Raw genomic sequence first — 23,342 nt, 5'->3', positions numbered from 1 at the left:
CATAAAATAGAAATGCGGTGATGAAGACTAAACACATTAATACATGCTAAGCGGGCACCTACAACAGCACCTGATAAATGTCCACCTTCACTGTTTTGGCAGCTCTAGCCTCTCTCTTGAACATCACACTTATGTTCGCTGTTATTTTCCTGGCCATTACCCACTGGTTATCTTGCAGGCCCATCGAATTTAATATCTATTAAACTGAATGAATTTTTCTCTCTTCCCCAACCACTTTTTCTACCATATTCAAGACTCCCCTAATGGCATCATCATTCAAGCTATCTTCCAAATGAGAAACTAAAGACTTAAAATTAACTTCTTCTTCCTCGAGCCCCTTGTTAAATCAGTTATCAAATCCTGCCATGTTTTCTCTTAGAGAGAAATCCTTCATCCATTATCAGTTCTTTAATTCAGGCCCTTGTCTCTTTCATCTGGACCATTTTGAAAAGCTTTCTCTGGTCTTCCAGCTACTTACTATTTACCATTCTGGTCTACACTATGGCCAGATAGTTAAGATATGTGTCTCTGAAAGACCAGTAGATTCTTTATTCAGCTTTTTTCAATCTTAGAATTAAGCCCTAGTGTCCTAAAACATTCATTGTATGTAATGAACTAAAAGGGGTTTCCCTCATAGCTCAGTTGGTATATCATCTGCCTGTAATGCAGGAGACCTGGGTTCGATTCCTGGGTTGGAAAGATCCCCTGGAGAAGGAAATGGCAACCCACTCTAGTATTCTTGCCTGGAGAATCCCATGGACAGAGGAGCCTGACAGGCTACAGTCTACAGGAATGCAAGAGTTGGACACGACTTAGCGACTAAACCGCCACCAATGAACTAATGTCTCTTCTATGCATCTAGAATGGTATGGGTCATGTTGCATCCTTGGGAAAATCGAGAAAATAAGACTGTTCTGAGGTTCAGAAAAGGAATCCTATCCAAGAGTCAAGGTCAAATTGTTTAGGACACAAGACATTCTACTATCAGGTCCTAATCTTCATCCTTGGTCTTACGTTTGTTGTTCTTCCCACAATATTTCACCTGAATGCCAAACATCTCAAAGCCTCCCACTAACAGTTGACACTTAACACTCTGGCCCTGCAAATGCACTCCTTTCTAACTGAAATGCACAGTGGCCTCGGCAAATTCAAAGCATGTTTAGTTTCCAGATTCAGTTAGAATGTCGCCTTTCTGGATACCTTCCTTGATTTCTCCACACAGAGTCAGTTTCATCCTTCTTTGAGTGATTCCCACATCCTGAGTATACCTATATTGCAACCATCTCTTTTCATATTGTTTCCCTCTCCCTGAGGAGAAGGAAAGGTTAACACTTTCATATTCCTAACATAGTGCTTGGCACATAGTAAGTGTTACTATGTGTATTATTGTGTGTATTCTTAATATAAGTGAAGGAAGAAAGGCGGGAAGACAGTAAGGAAGGAAGGGAGATAGGCAGAAAGGAAGGAAGAAGAGAAGGAAAGAAAGAAGGAAGAAAAATAAGAAAAGCAGGAAGGCAAGCAATCCCTGACCTACTGGACATTTCTTGAATTAGGTAACCTCATTATCTATACTATATGCACTGCTTTTGACAGGAGATGCTCAGGCCACACTGCACTAATGATCCCTGCAGGGTTGACAGCGAATTTCTAGACACTGCAAAATGGTTCTTTTATCTGTGTCAGATGCTCAACCGCGTCCAACTCTTTGAAACCCCATGGACTGTAGCCTACCAGGCACTTCTGTCCATGGGATTTTACAGGCAAGAATATTGGAGTGGATTACCCTTTCCTTCTCCAAGGGATCTTCCCAACCCATGGATTGAACCTATATCTCCTGTCGCTTCTTCATTGCAGGCAGACACTTTACCACTTGAGCCATCTGGGCCTCTGCAAAATGGTTATTACTCTCTATTACATGGAGGATGCCTGCCATGAAACGACAGCCACTATTAAAGTCGAGAACTACAATGGTCTCTGGTTAGTTAAGAATTGAGGAAACATGCATTTTCTCTTTCCAGATATTAATTCTCTATTATTAGTTTTCCGTCCTTCATTGATTATGGCCATAATTAAATTAAGGCTCTCTTCTGCTAGGAAGCATTTTAAAAGGAAGAAAAAAAATACTTTCCATGATGCTTGAGTTGGTACACAAAACAGATTATTTCAAGAAAAAAAATAATTGCATTGTGGGGTAATTATGATTATAATAAATTCAAGTTCTGTTATCCCTAGGTAAAATCAAATTATTTTGTCTCTCTGCATACTGAACTCGTAAAATCTACTATTCAGTACTTGGTATCTGCATTAGTTATAACACACTGTCTCATCCTTAGCATTTTGCAGCCTTGCATGGATATTTCTGTTCAGTCCTCCTAGAACAACTTTCATAAATGAGGGACTTCAAGTAAAGATTAAATGATATTGCCTAAAACTAAAACCAGTTGTTCCTGATGGGCTGGTGCATGGGCAAGCCTGTGATAATTGCCTCTATCATGCAAGAAGCTATTACATTCCTCAGTGAGGCTCACACTTCAACAACGAGCTGATTCTTAAAGTTATCCAGTTATCCAATCATATTCAGTGAGGGATGACCAAAATCTCTGACAAGAATATCTAGATGTACTGGGTATAATACACTGGATTTTAACAACAACAACAACAAATAACACAGAATGTGTCCACATGGTTGGCTATCGTATACCTCCAGAGAAGATTCCTTTTGGTGGAGATTCGAATGAAAATTTTTCCAATCTTCTTTTGCAGTTGCAATTTTGGCCTGAATGCTGCTAGCTTTCTCTTTGGTCAACAGAGTACACAAAAGTTCTCCTTTAGAAAGCATGGTGTTTAGCTTGTGCTGTCCATTTTCACTTTCTGAGAAAAATTCCTTAAAGAAGAGATTAGGTACAATAAAAAGCTCTATACATTAAAATACATGAATTTCCTACTTATTTCTCAATAAAATCAAAGAAAAGAAATAAACAATTTTGTTGCATATATTAACTGAAGAAGATTCTTTTACCCTATTTGTACAACAATACTCTTAGGCATTAGTGTATTATGTATGCATTGTATCTACTAATAATCTTATGTAACTGTTACAGGTATTGTGAAAATTAATGAGAAAATCTGCCTAGCATGCTCAAGCACAATGTTTCTCACATACAAAGAGCTTTTATTATCTCCTAAATCCCTATTAATATATAAAAATAGCATGCATTTAGATGAATGGACTAGTTTCTTTTCACTTACATATCAATTGTTTCAAGAAGGGATTTACTTGAAATCTGAGTTTCTTAAGCAAAACTTAAACAGGCTTATAATAAGATCTAGAAGTCAGCGATGCATACTCAGTCACTTAGTCATGTCCGACTCTTTGGGACCCCACAGACAGTAGACCACCAGGCTCCTTTGTCCATGGAATTTTCCAGGCGAGACTACTGAAGTGGGTTGCCAAAAACCTTCTCTAGGGGATCTTCCTGACTCTGGGATTGAACCCGAGTCTCCTGCACTGGCAGGTGGATTCTTTATCTCTGAGTCACCTGGAGGCACTGTTACTACATATTTTCTTTTTTGGCCATATGGCTTGTGAGATCTTGGTTCCCTGACCAGGGACTGAACCCATGCATGTCCCCTGCAGTAGAAGCACAGAGTCCTAACCACTGGACCACTAGAGTTTTTCAGCACCATTATTAGAATTAATTGATCACACTCTTACCTGTATTTTCTGAAGACTCGTTGAAACTTCATTGATATTTTGAGGTATGTCAAAGCACTTAGCAGTTGTGATCTTTGCATTAACCAACCACTGTTGGAAATCCTTGAAGGCTCTCAGAAATCTTTGCTGTAAAATCTGTTCTTTATTCTGACAGCCCTTGGATGCTTGCAAACAAAGACTGGAACCATGATTTGAAGCATTTAACGGGAGAAAAAAAGTGATAAAGTAGATCAAAATAATGTTCAAGAAAATCAACAGCCCTTAATATACACTCACACCATTTGATAATATATTTAAATATTAATTTATATTATTACTGAACTCACAACTTAAACAAACCTCTGACTTCTTATTTGTGTAAAAATATTTTGAATGTCCGTAAGGTTTATGCTCACCAATTATACTCTTTAATCAAGCCAGAAACTTTTCCGCTGTATGTACTCAGGTCTCTGGAAAATCGACAAAGTTCATTCAGTTGAGACTTGAGATTTTCCGTGTGAGGCTCTGCTTTTTGTAGAGCATCCAGTATCTCCTACCAGGAAATAACCAGGCAGAGGAGCAGGTGCTTAAACTGGGCAATTTCCACATCTTTGTATGATACACGCATACATCACATAATAAATTATTAGTGGAGGGAGAACCAACACAGTAGATTCAGTAATGAGATGAGGCCTATTTTCAGGATTCCCACTGGCAGATGATAGCACTTGGTTATTTTGCATCTTTTTCTAGGAAGAGCTAAGTTCTCAAGTATCCAGCGTTGCCAGATAGTCAAATGATCAAGTGGTCAAGTAACTTAAAGCAGAACGAGAAACAGAAAAACAAGAATAGCCTAAACTGTTCAAAAACATTCTGACTATGCCATTGGAAGATGTGCATGGGTATATACTGTTTAAAGGTGAAGAGAAATCATTTCAAAGCAAAGCAATACTAACCTTGGATTAAAAAATACATGTAGCAACTGAATTTATGTAGTATATATACAGTTAACTTTTACATTAAGAATTTCTTATATATCAGAGGTCTAATTTAACTAGTAATTTATTCCTTTCATAGTTTAATTCATCTAGTCATCAAATATCTGCTAAATATCTGGTATCTATCAATCATTTTGCTGGATTCTGGCACTCTCAAAACAGCTAAAGGTGTGATTTTTGTACTTGAAGAGCTCACAATTTAATAGATGAGAGAGAGACATGATTAATCACAATGTTATAAATCTGAAATCCAAAACAAAGTGTTGGGACTTGACAAGGACACCTCTGAAACCACATGGTCTATTGAGTTACACAAGGTGCTTTGCAATCAGAGTTTTTTTATAGTTTCTCACAAGGAACACGTGAGATCCTCAGTGTCAAATCCTTAGCACAGTTCCTGGCACATCAAGTGCCTACTTAGTAAAGACAGCAGGCTATTTAAGTGGGACTATGTAGATAATATTATCTCCAAGTTAAAAAAAAATATTAAGGAGGAGGGGCAAGAAGATGAGTAACTACTCAAATAGCTGTTGCTGTTACTATTACTGTTCTCAGAGATATTTATCAAGACACGGCCTAGACTTGGAGGAAAACCAGGCCTCTCAACAAAGTAGGTCTGTGTTGTATTTCTCATCCTAGAAAATGGCACCACTGTCCTCCCACTGATCTGAATCAGAAAACTTCTCACTCCACACAAGATGAACGAGGTCTGATCTATTGTATGTCTTAACTCTTAATCAGCTCTCTTTCCCTCTGCTTCTTGACTCTCAGCGCCCCTGTCTACTCTCGAATGGCACAATGTTCTCTGATTGTGAATCCCGTTCTCCAGTTGTTGCCTGTGTTTTCTCATTCCTCAGTAATTCTGGATCTTGATACTGTTCCTCCACCTCTCCCATCTGGTCAATTTGTAATCAAGCCTCAAGACTCAGCTCAAATCAGGGCTCCTCTAAGGATTCTCTGATCTCTGTCCCACCTCTTAGGGGATTATCTTGAGGACACACAGCACCGTGTCTGCACTCATCACCAGCCAGAGTCCCCACTGGTCTTGAACTTCTTGGCTTTTCCACCTAGACTGTGATTCTCAGAGGAGGGATGAAGTTCCATTGGTTTGAAAATTCTTTCTAGGTTAGTGGCTGGACTTCAGAGGAGTATATGATGTTTTTATTTATGAAATTCACAAATAATTAGAAAGTTTCTCTCCAAAACTCCAAACACTAGTAACTACTATTTTACACCACATTGAACCTTTTATTTAAGGGAAAATGTTATAAGAACTAAAGAAATTTACCACATACCAAAAAAGTAAAAAGAACCAGAGATTCAAAACAGTCATTTATAAATTAGATGATATGAAAAGTGAAAAGCTTTTGACTAAAAACTTATACTTAAAAAAAAAAAAAATCATCTCCCCTGGTGGCTCAGAAGGTAAAGCGTCTACCTGCAATGCGGGAGACCTGGGTTCTATCCCCATGTTGGGAAGATCCCCTGGAGAAGGAAATGGCAACCCACTCCAGTATTCTTGCCTGGAAAATTCCATGGACAGAAGAGCCTTGTAGGCTACAGTCCATGGGGTCACAAAGAGTTGGACATGACTGAGCAACTTGACTACACTAAACTTAACATAAATTAAAGCATTTTGGCAGTCTTTCATTTTATAAATATCAGGTTGTATAATTCTGTTTCAGTTAAGTCTTAAAATGTATTTTTCCCCCTTAGAGGTTCTATAGGTTAATAAAATTGTTAAATCTCTAAGGTTAATAACCTTGGAAATTAAAAAAAAAAATGAGTTTTGCAAACACAGTGAATAAGATACTTTGCAACATGATTTAACATAGTTTATAGATGATGATCCATTTTTATTTTTTAAAGATTTCTTGAGTCTCATCATTTAATTGTGGAATAGAGAATAAACACTTGTGGAATTTTATGTCTATTACTGTGATTTTCAACAGTGACAAACCCCGCCTCCAACAAACAGCAAAACAATGTCAAAGAACGCTGGCAAATCCATTATTTTGTAAAATGTCCTATGCATCTATCGTCATGGAAATATTATCATTATTTTTTAAAATTAAAAGCTTTTCTTAGCTTTATTGAAATGCAATTGATAAGCAACATTATATAAATTTTAGGTGTACAACATATTGATAAGGTACATTTATATATTGTAAATGATTATCACTAGATCATTAGCTCACACCTCCATCCCATCACATAATTACCATTTCCTTTGTTGTGTGTGGTGAGAAAACTTATTATCTGTTTTTATCTTTTATTTTTTCCTGGTTTTATGGGGATATAATTGACATATAGCACTGTATAAGTTTAAGGTATACAGCATAATGTTATCTGTTTTGAGATTAAAATATCATTATTAAAAATAAAAGGAAATCTGAATATTGGGAGGTTATATAGTATTATCATCTAAACTATGAACTTTAGAGCCAAATCTGGAAGTAGATCTAAGCGAAGGGCTGGCAATTTTTGATTACCAGCACAAATAATAATCTATATTCTCTTCTTGAGATTCCAAGAAATGTTAATAATGTTTTAACATTAGTATAAATGTGCCAAACCTGTCCTCTTTTAAATAGAAAATTTAAAAGGCCACTCTCAGGTAAAATCAAGGGAGAAATGTTATCTTAGTTTACCATGCACCTGTTACCAAAAATAGAAGAGGAGAGTCTTAACCTTTTCTCTTGAATTTAAGTCAAGGTACTATATACAAGTTATGTAAAATCAGTATGGAAGTTCAAGGTTGTTTTTCTTGCTCAGTGATTCTGAATAAATTAAGTAGTTCCAGTATGTTTTTCTTTTCTTAATTTTCTGAATTACATGCCTATGACCACCTAAGGCATACCTCTATGTACTGGCTACTACAATATTTTGAAAAGTGATTGGGATATTTCTTTAAATTATGTACAACCCCAAATGTTGGTGTTTTGTATGGATCGCAAGTGCAGCATTCCTTAATTATTTCTGTTTGTCACAAGTGTTACTTAAAGAACAACGTATGTATTGCATGAAAAGATTACGACCTTTTTCTCTTCGTTTAAACAAACTTCAAGGTAACTGGACTTCTAAAGCAAAAAAAAAAAGTCCATATTCTCTTTACATTATCATGTGCATTTTTATAGGTTTCACCTATTACTTTCATTAGTAGTATGAATAAAAAAATGATAGCTCAAAACAGTAATTCGATCTAAATATAACCAAATCTTTCTTTTAAAAAAAATTCATCATATTAATGGAAGAGAAAGAAAAGGAAACACAAAAGAACTAAAGCATAATAATTCATTTTTTTATACCAGAGTGAATAATATTGACCACATAAGACAAGTACTGACTTCCTTCTCCCTGTTTTACAGAACTTTCTGTGCTTTATTCTAGAGCTTAAGCCTAAAGGATAGGAAACTCGAGAAAACAAAATCCTAGAAACATTATAAATTAAATAGTATAAGAGATGATTATGAAGTTTTATTTTGTGGGTGCTATATTTGTTTCAGATACTTGACTTAAGACAGTGTTGGAAATACTGCAAGACTTTCTTACTGGCTGGAGATATTTTGAAATGAATAACATAAATAGAAACAGAGAAGTTTACTAAACTTCCTTTTAAGGACATCCATGATTCAGAGCACTCTAAAACTGCACATATCGAAAGGCTTTCTGAGATATTATTTAACAGTAAAAGAAAGAAAGAAGATTTCAAGCTTCTGCCCGTTTTTCACTCTTCCTTTTATGCTTTCCTTCCTCACATTCTGAAAGGGCGGCTATTAGTTAAAAAAAAAAGTCCACAAGGCAACTGGCGAGCATGACTAGGAGTTCTGTTAACGGATTAATTCAAACACAGCTGTCAAATCCACACACAGGAGAGCTAATCAGGGTGAAAACTATTAGCTGTGCTTTAGGAGATTACCAAACATTTCTTTCAAAGCTATGAATTCAATCATTTAATTGTTGGAAATAATTCCCTGGCAGGAAAACAGCTCTGACTCTCTGTCTATTTATGCCTCTACCCACAGGCCACTGTTTTCAGACTGAGTAGCTGAAAACAACATTACAAACTCTTACATCATAAGAATGAAAGTAAAATATTCCTACTATCAATAAACGCTTCTTATGGTAAAAAGAAAGAAAGCCTCTTTCTCCCTTATGTCTATATTTTTACAGTACTTTGACTTATGAAAAAAGGAAATGGAGCAGCTTTACAAATTTAATTAGATTCATACTTATTTTTCCAAGTATGAATGTTGCATGTTTTTAGTTAGCAAGGAATTTTTTGTTGTTGTTGTTGTTTAGCAATAAAGAAAGGCAAACAAACATTTTAGCATAACCCCCCAGCAGACACAGGAAGCCAACTTACCCGGCCCTTCTGCCAGCATTCCACCAGCTCCTTATCTGTGTTCTTGCCTTCCAGGAGGGCTAACTGCTGAGTCCAGCTTGTCAGGAGGGCACTGAACTGTTCAAGGGCCTGCTCCAGCTGAGCCACTTGGCCTGAGAACTCCTGCTCCGAAAGGGCCATTTGGCTAACCAGGTTCTCCAAGCTGGTCTGCGTTTGGAAAACGCTGTCTTCCCACTGCTTCCAGTCCGCACGCAGGGCCTGCATCTCCGTGTCCAAGAGCTCACAGCCACTGGCAGTCGTGTTCCGTTTCACGGCAGGGGCCAGAGACTCCACTCTGCTTAGGCGGCTTGCACCAATCTCTCTGGAATCCATCAGCTCCTGTAATGGAATATCACCATGGCAACCGAGGAGGCTCTGAGTCACTTGGCCTTCAAGTTTCCAAATGTGTACAGAGGGGGACCCTGTCCTGCTAGGAAGTTTTAGCAAGTGTGCCACAAGGAACCGGATTCAATTCATCCGCCCCCTCCTAAGTTATTATAGTAGAAAATTATCATTGTGAGCGTCAAGGTTTGTGGTGAAGTAAATTGAGGAATCTGCAACATCCTGAAACAGACTAAAGGGGAACCCTGAAATCCAGCATTGTTGGAATATGTGAAACTATTTTGATAGTGATTTGAATGTTTGCCTGTGGTGTATTACTCAGATAAATGAGTGAATCTTATTTTTCCCTAAGTTGACATCAAGACAAGTGAACAAGGATTGTCCTTGTTCTTGTTCTTGTTCTTGTTCTGTCCTCTGCTCTTGTCTCTACCCCATTTCCATCTTCTTCCCCGAGGTGGTAGCTTAAACGACACTTCTCTTCCACTAGGAATCAAGCTAACTCATCCAACAAAAGAATAAGCCCTCCTCAATTTCAAATACTTCAGTATGTTAATATTTTCATATGACATATTTTAAGTATGAAATAGTTCAGTATGCAGGTTTCCCTGATAGCTCAGTTGGTAAAGAATCCGCCTGCAATCCAGGACACCTTGGTTCGATCCCTGGGTTGGGAAGATCCCCTGGAGAAGCAAACAGCTACCCACTCCAATTTTCTGGCCTGGAGATTTCCATTAACTGTATAGTCCATGGGGTCCCAAAGAATTGGACACAGCTGAGCGACTTTCCCACTCCAGTTCTTGCCTGGAGAATCCCAGGGACGGGGGAGCCTGGTGGGCTGCTGTCTACGGGGTCGCACAGAGTCAGACACGACTGAAGTGACTTAGCAGCAGCAGCAGCAGCAGCAGCAGCAGAGCGACTTTCACTTTTACTTTCACTTTCAGCATGTTAACGAAATATTTTTATAGTAACTAAAATAAATCATTCACAGACATACTTAAGCTGAAAGCTCAAAACAACCTTTACACAGCATTCATTTTTACTATTCTTCTTACTTTTGAGAACCTCACTAGAAATTCAACAATTTAACTGCAACTTTTAGCACACAAATACCCCAAAAGATAACAAAATAAACATGTATTGCTAATTAGGTAAAATAGTGGTATTTCTTGCTAAGAATAGATTTCTCTACAGAATCTATTCTGATGTTTATATATTTATGTATCCATTATTTTTGTTAATTTTAATACAAATTCATGACTTAGCTCCTGGACTGCTAAAATGCTTTAGGCACAAGATCTAATTTAGTCCTCAAAATGACTCTGTGAGGCAGGTACTATTGTTACTCTGATTTTTACCGATGAAGAAAGAGGTTGAGGCTTGAGGACATCAAGTAACTTGCCCTAAGAAAAGCAGTAGGGATAAGGTGTAGTGTCAGGGTCCGATTCTAGAGCCTGAACTCGTGAGCTAGGGTTAGATTTGCTGTATGATTTTATAAGCATCAGTTTGTGCATCCTCATTCCCTCCCACACGTCAAGTTCCTTGAGGGCTGTACAACCTTCATTGAATAAATGGATGAATGGGTGAATAAAAGGAGGAACAAATCAAAATATTAGTGAAGAATATAGCAAAGCATTTTATGGAATCACACAGGTAATAAGAATTTTAGAAGTGGCTTTCTGTGGTTATCTCATTTAAAACCTGTGCAGTTGTAGTAAGATTTAAATAAGATAATACTTTCTGAGCATTTAAGAGTAAACTTTCAAAATGTAGTTATTGTTGCTGTCATCAACGAGTATTTTTATGTTCTGATTTCCAGGTGTCAGAACACAATCCCAGTCTTCTATTCCTGACCACATTTATACTATGTATTTCAATGTTTCCTCATGTACAATTAAACAATTGAAAATATCACCATTTCCTGGTTCTCAGATTAAAATCTATTACTTCCACATAGAGGAAATTAATGCAATTTAATATTCAAGTAAATAGAAATATACTTGTTCCAGCTCCCTCAAATATGTGAACTTCTTTTTTTTTTTTAAAGTAGACCTTATAAACAGGAACCTATTTTAATGCCCTTAAAATTACTGTTTTCTACTATGTTGTCATACTGTTGGCTAAGAAAGCAGAATAAAACAAGTGAATTATTCAAATACTTTTAACCAAGTTACTTTATAAACTTTTCTTCCACCGTGCTAGAAAATAGTATCTGGTTTTGTCAGCCCACCAATCTGGTGCATATTTTGTAGGCCTTGATGTTACAGTAATAATAAGCACATTTGCACACAGAAGCATCCATGGACAGTGGTCCATTTTCCTCACAAGTGTACTATGTTTTGAATTTCCTTTTTTCTCCTATCTATATTTTTGATTCTTGAGGTACAAGGTAATAAATGCCAACAAATAGAAAACAGGAAGAAAATATTTTAAATAATCTTATCCACAGAATCTTCATCACAGAAATGTGATACCCAAGAACCAATGCAGTTATACCATCCGTCTATTTTCTGACCTTAATTTTAGATAATTTTTTCTGGGTGGCTGGTGAATCTCCTGACATATCTGACCACCGATGAAGTTCTTCCTTTGCTGAATGGAGCCAATCCGTGAATTCTTGGACTGCGTCTAAATACATGAGATGGTCTTTCACAATCTCTTCTACTTTCTTCATTTTCTCCTGGTAGAGAAAGAAGAGTACTTTAACAGTAATCATTATTCAGAACCCGAATCATTATTCAGACAAGGCAGCAGGTGTCTTAATGATCTTAAAAGATTCTTTTCTTATTTTTGAATTTTCTCTATGTCTAATATCTCAAAATGAAAAAAATCGAATCTTAATTCTACTGAAAGACTGTGAAGAAGCAATCATTTTCCTTTAAGTTTTACTTGATCTAGCTTAGAATAAAAATCTATGCTTAATGAATGTTGACTAACATCCCTCACTAATAATCTACTTAATTATTACTATTATTATAACTGTTCTTATTGTTCAAGAAATTATTTGTGTTGCCTTTGTGTACAGTATTCTGCTCAGCACTTAAAATAAATTTGCTCATTTAATCCTCATAACAGCTATGTGATGTAGATAATACTATTTAACTGTATTATGAGAAAGGACCTTTAGAGGTTACAGAAGTTAAGTAACATGCCCAAAGTCATACATCCAAAAAAGCCTCAAAGCCAGAATTCAAATTTGTAGGTCTTTTTAACTGAAGTCATAGCTCTTAATCATTACCAAAATAAAAATTAAGATAAACTAACAACTGACCTGCCTCTTGAGAAACCTATATGCAGGTCAGGAAGCAACAGTTGGAACTGGACATGGAACAACAGATTGGTTCCAAATAGGAAAAAGAGTACGTCAAGGCTGTATATTGTCACCCTGCTTATTTAACTTATATGCAGAGTACATCATGAGAAACTCTGGGCTGGAAGAAGCACAAGCTGGAATCAAGATTGCTGGGAGAAATATCAATAACCTCAGATATGCAGATGACACCACCCTTATGGCAGAAAGTGAAGAGGAATTAAAAAGCCTCTTGACGAGAGTGAAAGAAGAGAGTGAAAAAGTTGGCTTAAAGCTCAACATTCAGAAAACGAAGATCATAGCACCTGGTCCCATCACTTCATGGGAAATAGATGGGGAAATAGTGGAAACAGTGTCAGACTTTATTTTGGGGGGCTCCAAAATCACTGCAGATGGTGACTGCAGCCATGAAATTAAAAGACGCTTACTCCTTGGAAGAAAAGTTATGACCAACCTAGATAGCATATTGAAAAGCAGAGATATTACTTTGCCAACAAAGGTCCGTCTAGTCAAGGCTATGGTTTTTCCAGTGTTCATGTATGGATGTGAGAGTTGGACTGTGAAGAAGGCTGAGGACCGAAGAATTGATGTTTTTAAACTGTGGTGTTGGAGAAGACTCTTGAGAGTCCCTTGGACTGCAAGGAGATCCAACCAGTCCATTCTGAAGGAGATCAGCCCTGGGATTTCTTTGGAAGGAATGATGCTGAAGCTGAAACTCCAGTGCTTTGGCCACCTCATGTGAAGAGCTGACTCATTGGAAAAGACTCTGATGCTGGGAGGGATTGGGGGCAGGAGGGAGGAGAAGGGGACGACAGAGGATGAGATGGCTGGATGGCATCACTGACTCGATGGACGTGAGTCTGAGTGAACTCCGGGAGTTGGTGATGGACAGGGAGGCCTGGAGTGCTGCGATTCATGGGGTCGCAGAGAGTCGGACACGACTGAGCGGCTGAACTGAACACATATGTTAAAAACTGTAGTACTAATAATACAAGAGTTCCCTAAAGGAAGCCAAGAGAAGGAAAAAACCTTCTCCCGTATTTTCTTTAACATTCTCACATATATGCCATAGAAAAGTCATGGAGGAAAGTAATGATTCAGAGATAGAATTGAGAGAAAATCTTCATATTACACGAAGGAGCCAATTTCTTGGAGAACAGAAAAATGAGGGTTTTACTAAAATGAGAAATAGAATACTTGGTACATGACTTAAATCTGGGAGGTAAATAGACTTGCACCTAACGTAACAAATATAAGTGGCAGCAAAAGCAAAAGAACTTGAAACTGACAACTGAGTCTCAGAGAGTCTTACAAAGAAAAGAAATGGGTTGATTAACATTCTGAGTGGAGAAGGATAAAAAACAAATAAACAATAATCCCAAAATTGCATAGAGAGAAAAATTCATGGGCATCCATTGGTGAGAAATGACCCTTTATGTAATATACCTGTTCCCTAAAGATATAGTTTCATTTTTTATTTCTAGTTTTAAAATTTTTAATTGGAGGATAATGGCTTTACAATGTTATGTTGGTTTCTGCTATACAACAAAGCGAATAAGCTGTATATATATGTATATATATACATATATACACATAACGTGTACATATATACATAATATATATATTATATATATATATCCCCTCCCTCGCAACCTCCACACCAATTCCCCTAAAATTTAACCTACAGTGTGTTCTTTACCTGAACCTTGACGTTTTTCCTTTGCTATCAAGCACTAACCTTGGAAACGGTCAGTATGTCATTAAACTGTGTTTTCAGTTCCTCTTGAGCCGTATCCGTGAGAGCCTCATCCTCAGTCTTCTGGTAGAGCTCCCTGGCCTTTGCTGTGAGTCGCTGCAGGGCTCCGGCGTGGTCTTCCGCCTCCGATACAACGGACTGAAAGTGATCCAGGAGGGAAAACTTCTCTTTCAGACCAGGCTGTGGTTGCAAGGGATGTTCTACTTTTTGATCCACTGATTCCATCCACTGCTCCAACTGGTTTTTCCACTCTAGATAGTCATTCCACTGGCTAATCACAGATTCTAAAGTGCTAGAATCAATGTCACATATTACAAAAGTAAGTTATCATCACATCTCTACTAAAAACCAACCATGAGGGCATTGCACCCATGTAAGCTCTTTTACCGAATGGTATTGTGAGTGATGAAAACAGTGTCTTCAAGTGAAGGGGAAAACATTACTCTTCTGACCTACAACACAGCTTCTTCCAAATAAAAATAAATTTATCCCCAAATTTGAAGATGTCTTAGTCGCATATGCATCTGGAGATTTGTCTTCCAGATGCTAATTGCCCTAAATGAATAGACACATATATATGTTACATTGTCAAAACATCAGCCAGGGGGCACCAGTTAAATTTTATTTCATATACATTAATTCTGTATTTTCTTGGATTTGGTTTATCCTATTAAAGATAATGGAATTCAAAATGTAAAGTATTCTTTTGCGTAAATGACATAATTAGATTGATTTTTTCACTTGCAGATATAATATATAATGTTTAGTGCTTCTGTGTTGAATGTGTGAAGGGATGAAGGCTCAGTGTGCTAATAGTATTAGAAATATAGTCGCCTAAGTTAATAGTCAAGTCAATAGCTCTCCCAATAGTCAACTAAAAGGCTCTCTAGACTGGCATTTTTAAAATACCTCCAACATTTAGCTTTACAAACTATTCTAACTCATCTTCAGTGACCCCTCCCACTCTCCCTTGCATATAATTCTATGACACTGAAGTTATATCTGTGGTGAATGTACTTCCAAATTGTTTCTTTTGCTCAAAATTTCCCCTTTGCACCAATATATACCTTATCATATATGCCTTAAAGCCCTATTCTTTCTGCAAATAATTTTCTGGAGAGTCCAAATCCATCTCACTTCTCCAGAAGCCATCCAAGCCCTACTCTTTTCCACAGTCCACAGCATCTTAGGAACACAATCTGAGTCAGAGGCTTGGTTGTTTTATTTTTTTTTTTTGGAATATATCCTACCCTAGCTTTTGAGCACTGAGAGAGCAAAAACTACTTTGTTTCATTATTTTAGCACAATAATTTGAGCACCGCTACTGCTCAAAATGCAGTTTCCAAAGTTAATTCCTTGCTGAAAGAGAAGAATCAAGGATTTAAATCCGCTTCCTGTATTTAACATCTTATTCTAACATCCGGAAAATATTCACCTGTATTGCTATTCGCTTTTATGAAGTTGGCCTGTTACCAAGCATTGGGGAGTTTAGTTCATGCCCCAGCAGTCTGATCTATAGAATGATAGAACTATGGAATCTGATTTTTTTTTTTTTCTTTGCTGACCATTATGAGTTGTGATGAAGATTCAAAATCCTGCTGACTCTGTGGAGTTACCACCTACCCTCCATATGCAAAATAAACAAAGCACATTTTTAGCTGTCACCGTGGTTCACTGTTTACACTGCAATGAGTATCTGGAGTGTTATTTTGTTTTGCGATGAGCTCTAATCTTCTGTTCATCTATTTATGAAGATCATTTTGAGCACACACTTCTTCCGCAATTGAACAGTACATATAACCTTTAGAATGTGACTTCTGGAATGTGTGTTAGTATAATACTGACTGAAAGTCATTTGTCCAACCAGCCAGTCAGATAATTTGTAGATCCTCTGAGAAGAGGGAGGAAGATGAAAGTCTTTGAATCATAAATATAACACAACAACAAAACCTTGTGTAACAATTAGAATCTTCTCTGTTTTCTCATCAGCGTCTGATGCAATGGGGTCATGTGGTCTGGTTGTTGCTCATGTGAAGGTGTTCACACATAGCAGGAGGTTGGTTCCCCTGGCCTTACTCTAAATGTCAGGATAGAGTGGGGTGATCACATACTCTCCCAACATCTCTGTAAGCCCACTGTTAGGGATATTACTTCGATTGAGAAAAAGATTTGTATGTAAGCTCAAAAGCTGCCAATGACTTAACTTTCCTTAAAAAGCAAAAAGTTATTAAAGTTGTTAAAGTTATTAAAGACATATTCTTTCTTTGATGAATTTAGAGGCGGTATCTGATTAAGCCCATGTGTGCCAGATTCCATGAGAGATGTTATGGGAGATGTAAATATTACACACACACACACAAGGCAAGCAAGCAAACAAAACCAGCCATTGCAGTTTTAGAAAATTCAATCAGGCAGAGACAAGCATTCATACAACTATCTAAAATAACATGCTTGGTAACTCTCTTACAGGATACCTTCAGCACTACTCCATCATTTTACTAAGTCACTGGGTTTGACTCAGGCAAAGACACACTAAAAATGGGCTCTGTACCTCTGGGCATGGACGGAGGAGCCCATGATGTTAGCCCACACATCTTTAAGGGTCTGTAGCTGAGTCTGGATCACCTTCTGACCCTCCTCGTTGCTACTTCTCAAGGCCTGTTCCCCTTTGCCAATGGCCATGTTCAATTTAACTTCCCCTTCACCTTTCATCAGGAGAATTTCCTGTGAAGGAAGAATGAATAATCATCAACAGGATTACTAAACCTTCTGATGTGTTGTTTCCCATGAGAATCAAGCTAAGGCATACCTTACCTTAAAATGGAACAACAACAACAATATCAAACTCTGGACCCTATGGCTCTATAACACCTTACTTAAATATTAGAAGTCCGGGAGTCTGGAAGTCAGAGACCAACTCTGATTTAAGTTCCTGGAAAACTCTGGACCACAAGCCTAGAAGTGGAACTTTATTGAATTTTGCATCAGAATAAAGAGAAGTCATTTTGAAAACGAAGACACTCTTGTCCAAAACTTGATAGATCCCTATTTCTATTGCCTGGGTAATTTCTGCCTTTCAAAGGAAACTTCACGGACTGCAGGCTAGTCTGTGGCCTTCTCCGTACTTCATCAGGGCCCCTCCATACAGGCTGTACTGAAAGTAATAATTTACAGGTTGATCTCTTCCACTAACTGGGAACTTCTGGAAAACAAGAACTAATTTTGGTCTCTATATTCCAATCAACTTGCATGGTACATTCATAATGTTTGCTAAAAATGTTTACTAAAATTAAAAAAAAATAATTTCAAAGCTATTAGAACAAAAATATTCCTTGACAGAAGAGAAAAACAATCCCTCCAAATTCTTTTTTTGCCCATTTTCTTCATTTTGCCCACGTAATCCTGAGAAGGCTCACAGTTGAATGATGAGGACCTAACTCAAACACCTGTGTGTATGCATGTGTGTGTGTGTGTGTGTTTGTGTGTGTGTGTGTCTGTTAATTACTCAGTCATGTCCGACTCTTTGTGACCCTACAGACTGTAGCCCACCAGGCTCCTCTATCCATGGGATTTCCCAGACAAAACTACTGGAGTGGGTAGCCATTCCCTTCTCCAGGGGATCTTCTCCACCCAGGGGTTAAATCCAGGTCTATTGCATTGCAGGCAGATTCTCTACAGTCTGAGCCACCAGGGACACCCCAAACACCTGTGAGTCTAATCCAACAGTCTTCAGAAGGCCTCAGGCTGGCGCCCCACGTACCTGCACTTGTAACAGCCGTCTCTCCAAGGCGTCTTTGCTCCCCACAGTGCTCTCTGCACTGGCCAGTCTGTCCTGCATGTCCTTCACCCAGGACCACATGCTCTGCAGCGCCTCCTCCAGGGCCTCATGCTCCTGCAGGGCCACCTGGCAGCTCCGGAGCTTCTCCTTGGTCATCCGGAGTAAGTTCTGATAGCTCGTGAGGAGCTGGGAACACAGGCGGCTTTCTTTCCCAGCACCGTGGCCTTCTTCACTGAGAAGCTGCCCTCTCTGGGACAGCTTGTCCAGAGACTCTCTAAAGAAAACAGGGGAAAAAAAAATGAATTCTGACTGTCAGGAGCACAGGGGAGTGACACGTGATTGTTGACATTGGAGCAGCCACCAGACCAGAGGGCACAGCTGACATGCCTTTCAGTGATGGTGCTGGGCGCCCTCAGAGGGCTGGCTACCTGGCTCTCTGTTTATCTGAATGCAGTCACTTCCCATAGAGGGATCTCATTCAGTCTGTGCTATCTATGCCTGGATCCCAGCCCTGTGTATTGTCAGGGATTCACTTCAGGAAATGTCCCAGGCCTGTCTCTCTGGGCTGATCTCTGACTTTTCTTCATTCCTAGTTAATGCTCTAATCATAAACAGCTCCCTGAAACTCCCTAAGCACTCCACCCTGCTGTATACACACGAAGACTCCTCCTTCATAACCACTCTTCAATTTCTTTTCTAAGAGGCCCTTCAAATCTCAGTGCAGGGCTTATATCCCCAGGAAGCATGATGCTGACTCCCCTTCTGGTGCCCTCTTTCCGCCTTTCTCTCACCTCATACACCCTGTCTGTCTCCATCCACAAGGCTTTCACCTTCTAGAAGCCACGGTAATTACATTCATCTCATATCCCCAGCATCCAGCACAATGTGTGGCAGAGATAAAGTGCCAAAGAAAGCTCCTTTCAAAAGGCCATCTTATGAATACTTATGGGTTTCTTTGTTGTATCTTGGGAACTCCGCTCATCTCAGTTTGAGGTTATGTTAATTAAGTCAAGGGAAAACATGATCTTCTATGGCTAGGTCGGCTTTATGCTGTTTTACAGATTTCTGAATCAGCATATCTCTCAGGAAATGCCTGGGATATCAGAAGGGAGACTGTTGATGCTGTCACACAAGCTGTTGTGAATGTCAGAAAAAGGACAGGAAGCCCATCTCCTACCTCGTCTTTTTCTTTTGCTTGAGCAGCAATTATCTGAACAGAATCCTGTGTGCTTCAATGAGATATATAAGACTTAGACAACATTACATATACTTTAAAGTACATCTCTTATACTTGTAATACTGGGAAAAATTGGAGGTGGGAGGAGAAGGGGACAACATAGGATGAGATGGTTGGATGGCATCACTGACTCAGTGGACCCTAGTTTGAGTAAGCTCCGGGAGTTGGTGATGGACAGGGAAGCCTGGCATGCTGCAGTTCATGGGTTGCAAAGAGACACGATTAAGTGACTGAACTGAACTGATACTTGTAATCTGCATGAGACATGAAGGTAAGACATGAAGATGGTTTAAACAATGACTTTAGTTAAATAATAATTCAAGAGGACATATATCACATGTTACCACAAGAAGAACTGCTTAATAGACAATAAAAATCAATGATTCTTAAGTCTGAGGTTCTTTTTAAAAATACGGGGCATTTCCCTAAGATATGCAAAGTACTTGCAGAATATTATGATGAAAAAAAAATCCAAAGGACTGGGAAGAGCAAGTGGCCAGCAAGTGAAAGAAGTCAGGTGACTCAGCTGGAGAAGCTGGGATACCAGTGGAGCACATTAGGATTGTCTAGAGAAGCTGCCAGGTGGAAAGCAGATGGGAGCAAATACACCTAGTGTCCAAGCATCTGGTCCTGGAATATCAGAGTAATAGCTCAAGAAGAATATCAAATGTTTAAAAGGAGGAGAGAAATAGGTCTGGCCGTGTTATATTGTACCTAGACAAGAGTCAAGATTTAAATTCACCATTGGGTTGGGGTGAGTTTCAATTTATAATTGAATCACTATTGGGTTCAATTAATAAAAAATTGAAATTGAGCAGGACTCTGTGAGGCCTTCCCAGATACCAAAGCCCTTCTGTGTCCCTTGTCTCTTGTTTGTAGAAAAGCTGTAGTCTCCCAGGTCTCCCCTGAGTCACAAAAAAGCAGGTTCAAACGGTTAACAATTAGGACAACACAGTCACAGAATCTTTAGCTTCTCCCTGAAGGATATAAATAACAAAGTCTGATTCACATTCTTGAGTTGTTTTGCAGACACTAAAATGGCCACCAGAGGGAAAAAGCTAGCTGCCCCGGTAGCTCAGCTGTTAAAGAATCTGCCTGAGATGCAGGAGACCCCAGTTCGCGTCCTGGGCTGGGAAGTTCCCCTGGCAAAGGAATAGGCTACCCACTCCAGTATTTCTGGGCCTCCCTGGTGGCTAAGATGGAAAGAATCCTCCTGCAGTGCAGGAAACCAGGGTTTGATCTCTGCAGTGGGAAGATTCCCTGGAGAAGAAAATGGCAACCCACTCCAGTATTCTTGCCTAGAGAATCCCCATGGACAGAGGAGCCTGGTGGGCTACAGTCCATGGGGTCACAGAGTTGCACACGACTGAGCAACTAAGCACAGCACATGATGACCAGACTGTAGTCATGACATAAGATGCTCTATCTTGAGCAATACTGAATATGTGGCTTGCACAATTCCAAGAACTGACTTCAAGGTACTGATAACAAACTGAACTTATAACTGAAGATTAACTGTGCTTAAAACAATCAAGGTGATGCTGACCAGACCACCAAATGACCAGTTTCAAGATGATTCTCAAAGCTAACTGTTTTGTTCTGCTTGTAGTCTCTGCCTGCCCACCCTTCAAGTTTTCCTTTAAAATCTGTTCTCTGATCAGCAGTGGGGATTGGTTCTTTGGGACATGAGTCCATCTTCTTGCCAGAATTTCCAGGTGCCTCAATAAAGTCATCTTTCCTTTTATTCAACACTTGTCTCTCATTCTTAGATTCTTGAGTATGAGCAGCTTAACCTGAATTCAGTAACAAAATCAACAACGTGTTTGCCCCATGGTAAAGGTTCACAGCTGCTGCTAAGTCACTTCAGTCATGTCCAACTCTGTGCAACCCCGTAGATGGCAGCCCACCAAGCTCTGCCATCCCTGGGATTCTCCAGGCAAGAACACTGGAGTGGGTTGCCATTTCCTTCTCCAATGCATGAAAGTGAAAAGTGAAAGTGAAAAGTAAAAGTGAAGTCGCTCAGTCGTGTCCAACTCTTAGCGACCCCATGGACTGAAGCCTACCAGGCTCCTCCATCCATGGGATTTTCCAGGCAAGAGTACTGGAGTGGGGTGCCATCGCCTTCTCCAAAAGGTTCACAGAGGTAGGACCAAAGCAACAGTCAGACAGAGTTTTGGGCCAAGCTTCCCTCCCCTAGTGAAAAGTGTTCTATCTTCCAGTGCAACAATTTCAATGAAGCAACTGAAAATGCCAGTGATGTAGTGTGAATTGAGGGAGCAAAGCCATGAAAGTGGAATCCAAAGCACAGGCCAGAGAACTGCCTGAGCCGGAAACATTTGCTCAGTTGACAAACAATGAGAAGACAAATACTGCAGTGAAGAAAATGAATCTTTAGGGCAGTCAGACTTCATGACAATACCTTTTGCTTTACTAACAATATTATGAGGATATGGTGGATTGGAAATAATCCTGGAGGCTGAAGTGTGTGAGAAATATATGGAAATTGGGGTCTATAGTGTTATTTTGTAAATGAAGGGTATTTTATAATCACCTTATATCCTTATAATAACCTCTGGGAGGAAAATGTATTTATTATTATTCTCAATGTTTAAAAGCTAATATCAAGAAATACAGGAAATGAGTGGCCTGTCCAATTTGTTGAACAAAGGGAGATATAAATGCAATGGAGATCAGCTCTTTACCTCCAATCCAATACTCTCTCCAGATCACCACACTGCCATGGAAACACTATACAATCATTTGTGTACTAGGTATAGAAACATCACCACCCCAACTAACCATCTAACCAGCCAACAAACAACCCGAATAACCAACCAACCAACCAACCAGACAAGCAAACATTTGCTAGTAAGAAAAGCATCTATTCCACTTCCACATCCTACCTTGCAGCCAACAGTTCTCCCAGAAACATTTCAATTTTATGGACTTCGTTTTTCTTCTCAGGAATGTGTTGCTTGCTCTCTCCTAAGTTTTCTGTACTTAATCTTTCTTCCATTTCATGGATCCATAAGTTCAGTTTTCTGTGCTGATCTTCAAAGCTAAAGAAAAGAACAAAACACGTTAGAGAAATTCTTATATGTTCATTATAATAAATAAATTATAATATTGAGGTCAACAATGTCTATGGCCATTAAGATCTCATGGATTTTCAAGTAGAGTAGAAAATTTGACAATAATCCCATTCAAATAATCACTTATTTCAGTAACAAAATGACAAATTCTGGACATTTTTCTTGAGATCCAAGCAGAAAAAGAAGCACTCTATCTTGATAATTATAGCTGGTAATTAAGATTACATTTCCATGCCTGTGTGCACTTAACTTTACATCTTACTACAAAGACCCTAAATTGGGGCCAGTGGAAAAATGGGGCCGTGGAAGCCCTTGGAACAGGAAGGAAAGTCATCTCTGGGTCTTTGTATCTTATGGGGATTTGAATATGGCACAAGACTCTAGGGTTCTTAAGTTTTAAAAAGACACTGTAAATTCTCTAAGAAACCTTGACAAAAGTCAGGCAAATACCTCCAACCAAAAAAAGGCATTTTGATTATACTGACATCTTTCCTTAGCAACAGAATATTTTTTCTAATTTTATATCCAGCCCTGTTGATATAGCTTCCTGATTGGAATCTTGATTCAGAGAAATATAATAAGTGTTTTCTGCCATAATTCCAACCTCACTGAAGTAGACACAGTGAGGAAAGGACTTGGATAATCAAAAATTCGGGTGTCAAAATTCTAATATCTAGAGTTAGCCAAACAGACAAAAAGTACATACATTTATGTCATTCATAATCATTAGTGAATATAATTCCTTTCTTTTTCT

General features: G+C 38.7%; 1 protein-coding gene across 16 annotated transcripts in view; it reads right to left on the bottom strand.

Annotated features, from left to right (window-relative positions):
• Positions 1-23,342, bottom strand: part of SYNE1 (spectrin repeat containing nuclear envelope protein 1) — a 494,933-nt gene that overhangs the window by 246,833 nt on the left and 224,758 nt on the right. For all 16 annotated transcript variants that reach the window (XM_044924087.2, XM_044924084.2, XM_044924085.2 and 13 more), the window contains 9 exons: positions 22,400-22,555; positions 18,242-18,533; positions 17,033-17,205; positions 14,464-14,773; positions 11,931-12,095; positions 9,059-9,415; positions 4,111-4,247; positions 3,716-3,893; positions 2,702-2,884 (listed from right to left, as the gene is read on the bottom strand). In XM_044924087.2, the coding sequence (XP_044780022.2) occupies positions 2,702-2,884; positions 3,716-3,893; positions 4,111-4,247; positions 9,059-9,415; positions 11,931-12,095; positions 14,464-14,773; positions 17,033-17,205; positions 18,242-18,533; positions 22,400-22,555 (1,951 nt within the window). The remainder of the gene's footprint in view (positions 1-2,701; positions 2,885-3,715; positions 3,894-4,110; positions 4,248-9,058; positions 9,416-11,930; positions 12,096-14,463; positions 14,774-17,032; positions 17,206-18,241; positions 18,534-22,399; positions 22,556-23,342) is intronic.

This window comes from Bubalus bubalis, chromosome 10 (assembly GCF_019923935.1).
Source record: "Bubalus bubalis isolate 160015118507 breed Murrah chromosome 10, NDDB_SH_1, whole genome shotgun sequence".
NCBI classification, from domain to species: Eukaryota; Metazoa; Chordata; class Mammalia; order Artiodactyla; family Bovidae; genus Bubalus; species Bubalus bubalis.
This window is presented reverse-complemented; position numbering and strand designations above follow the sequence as displayed.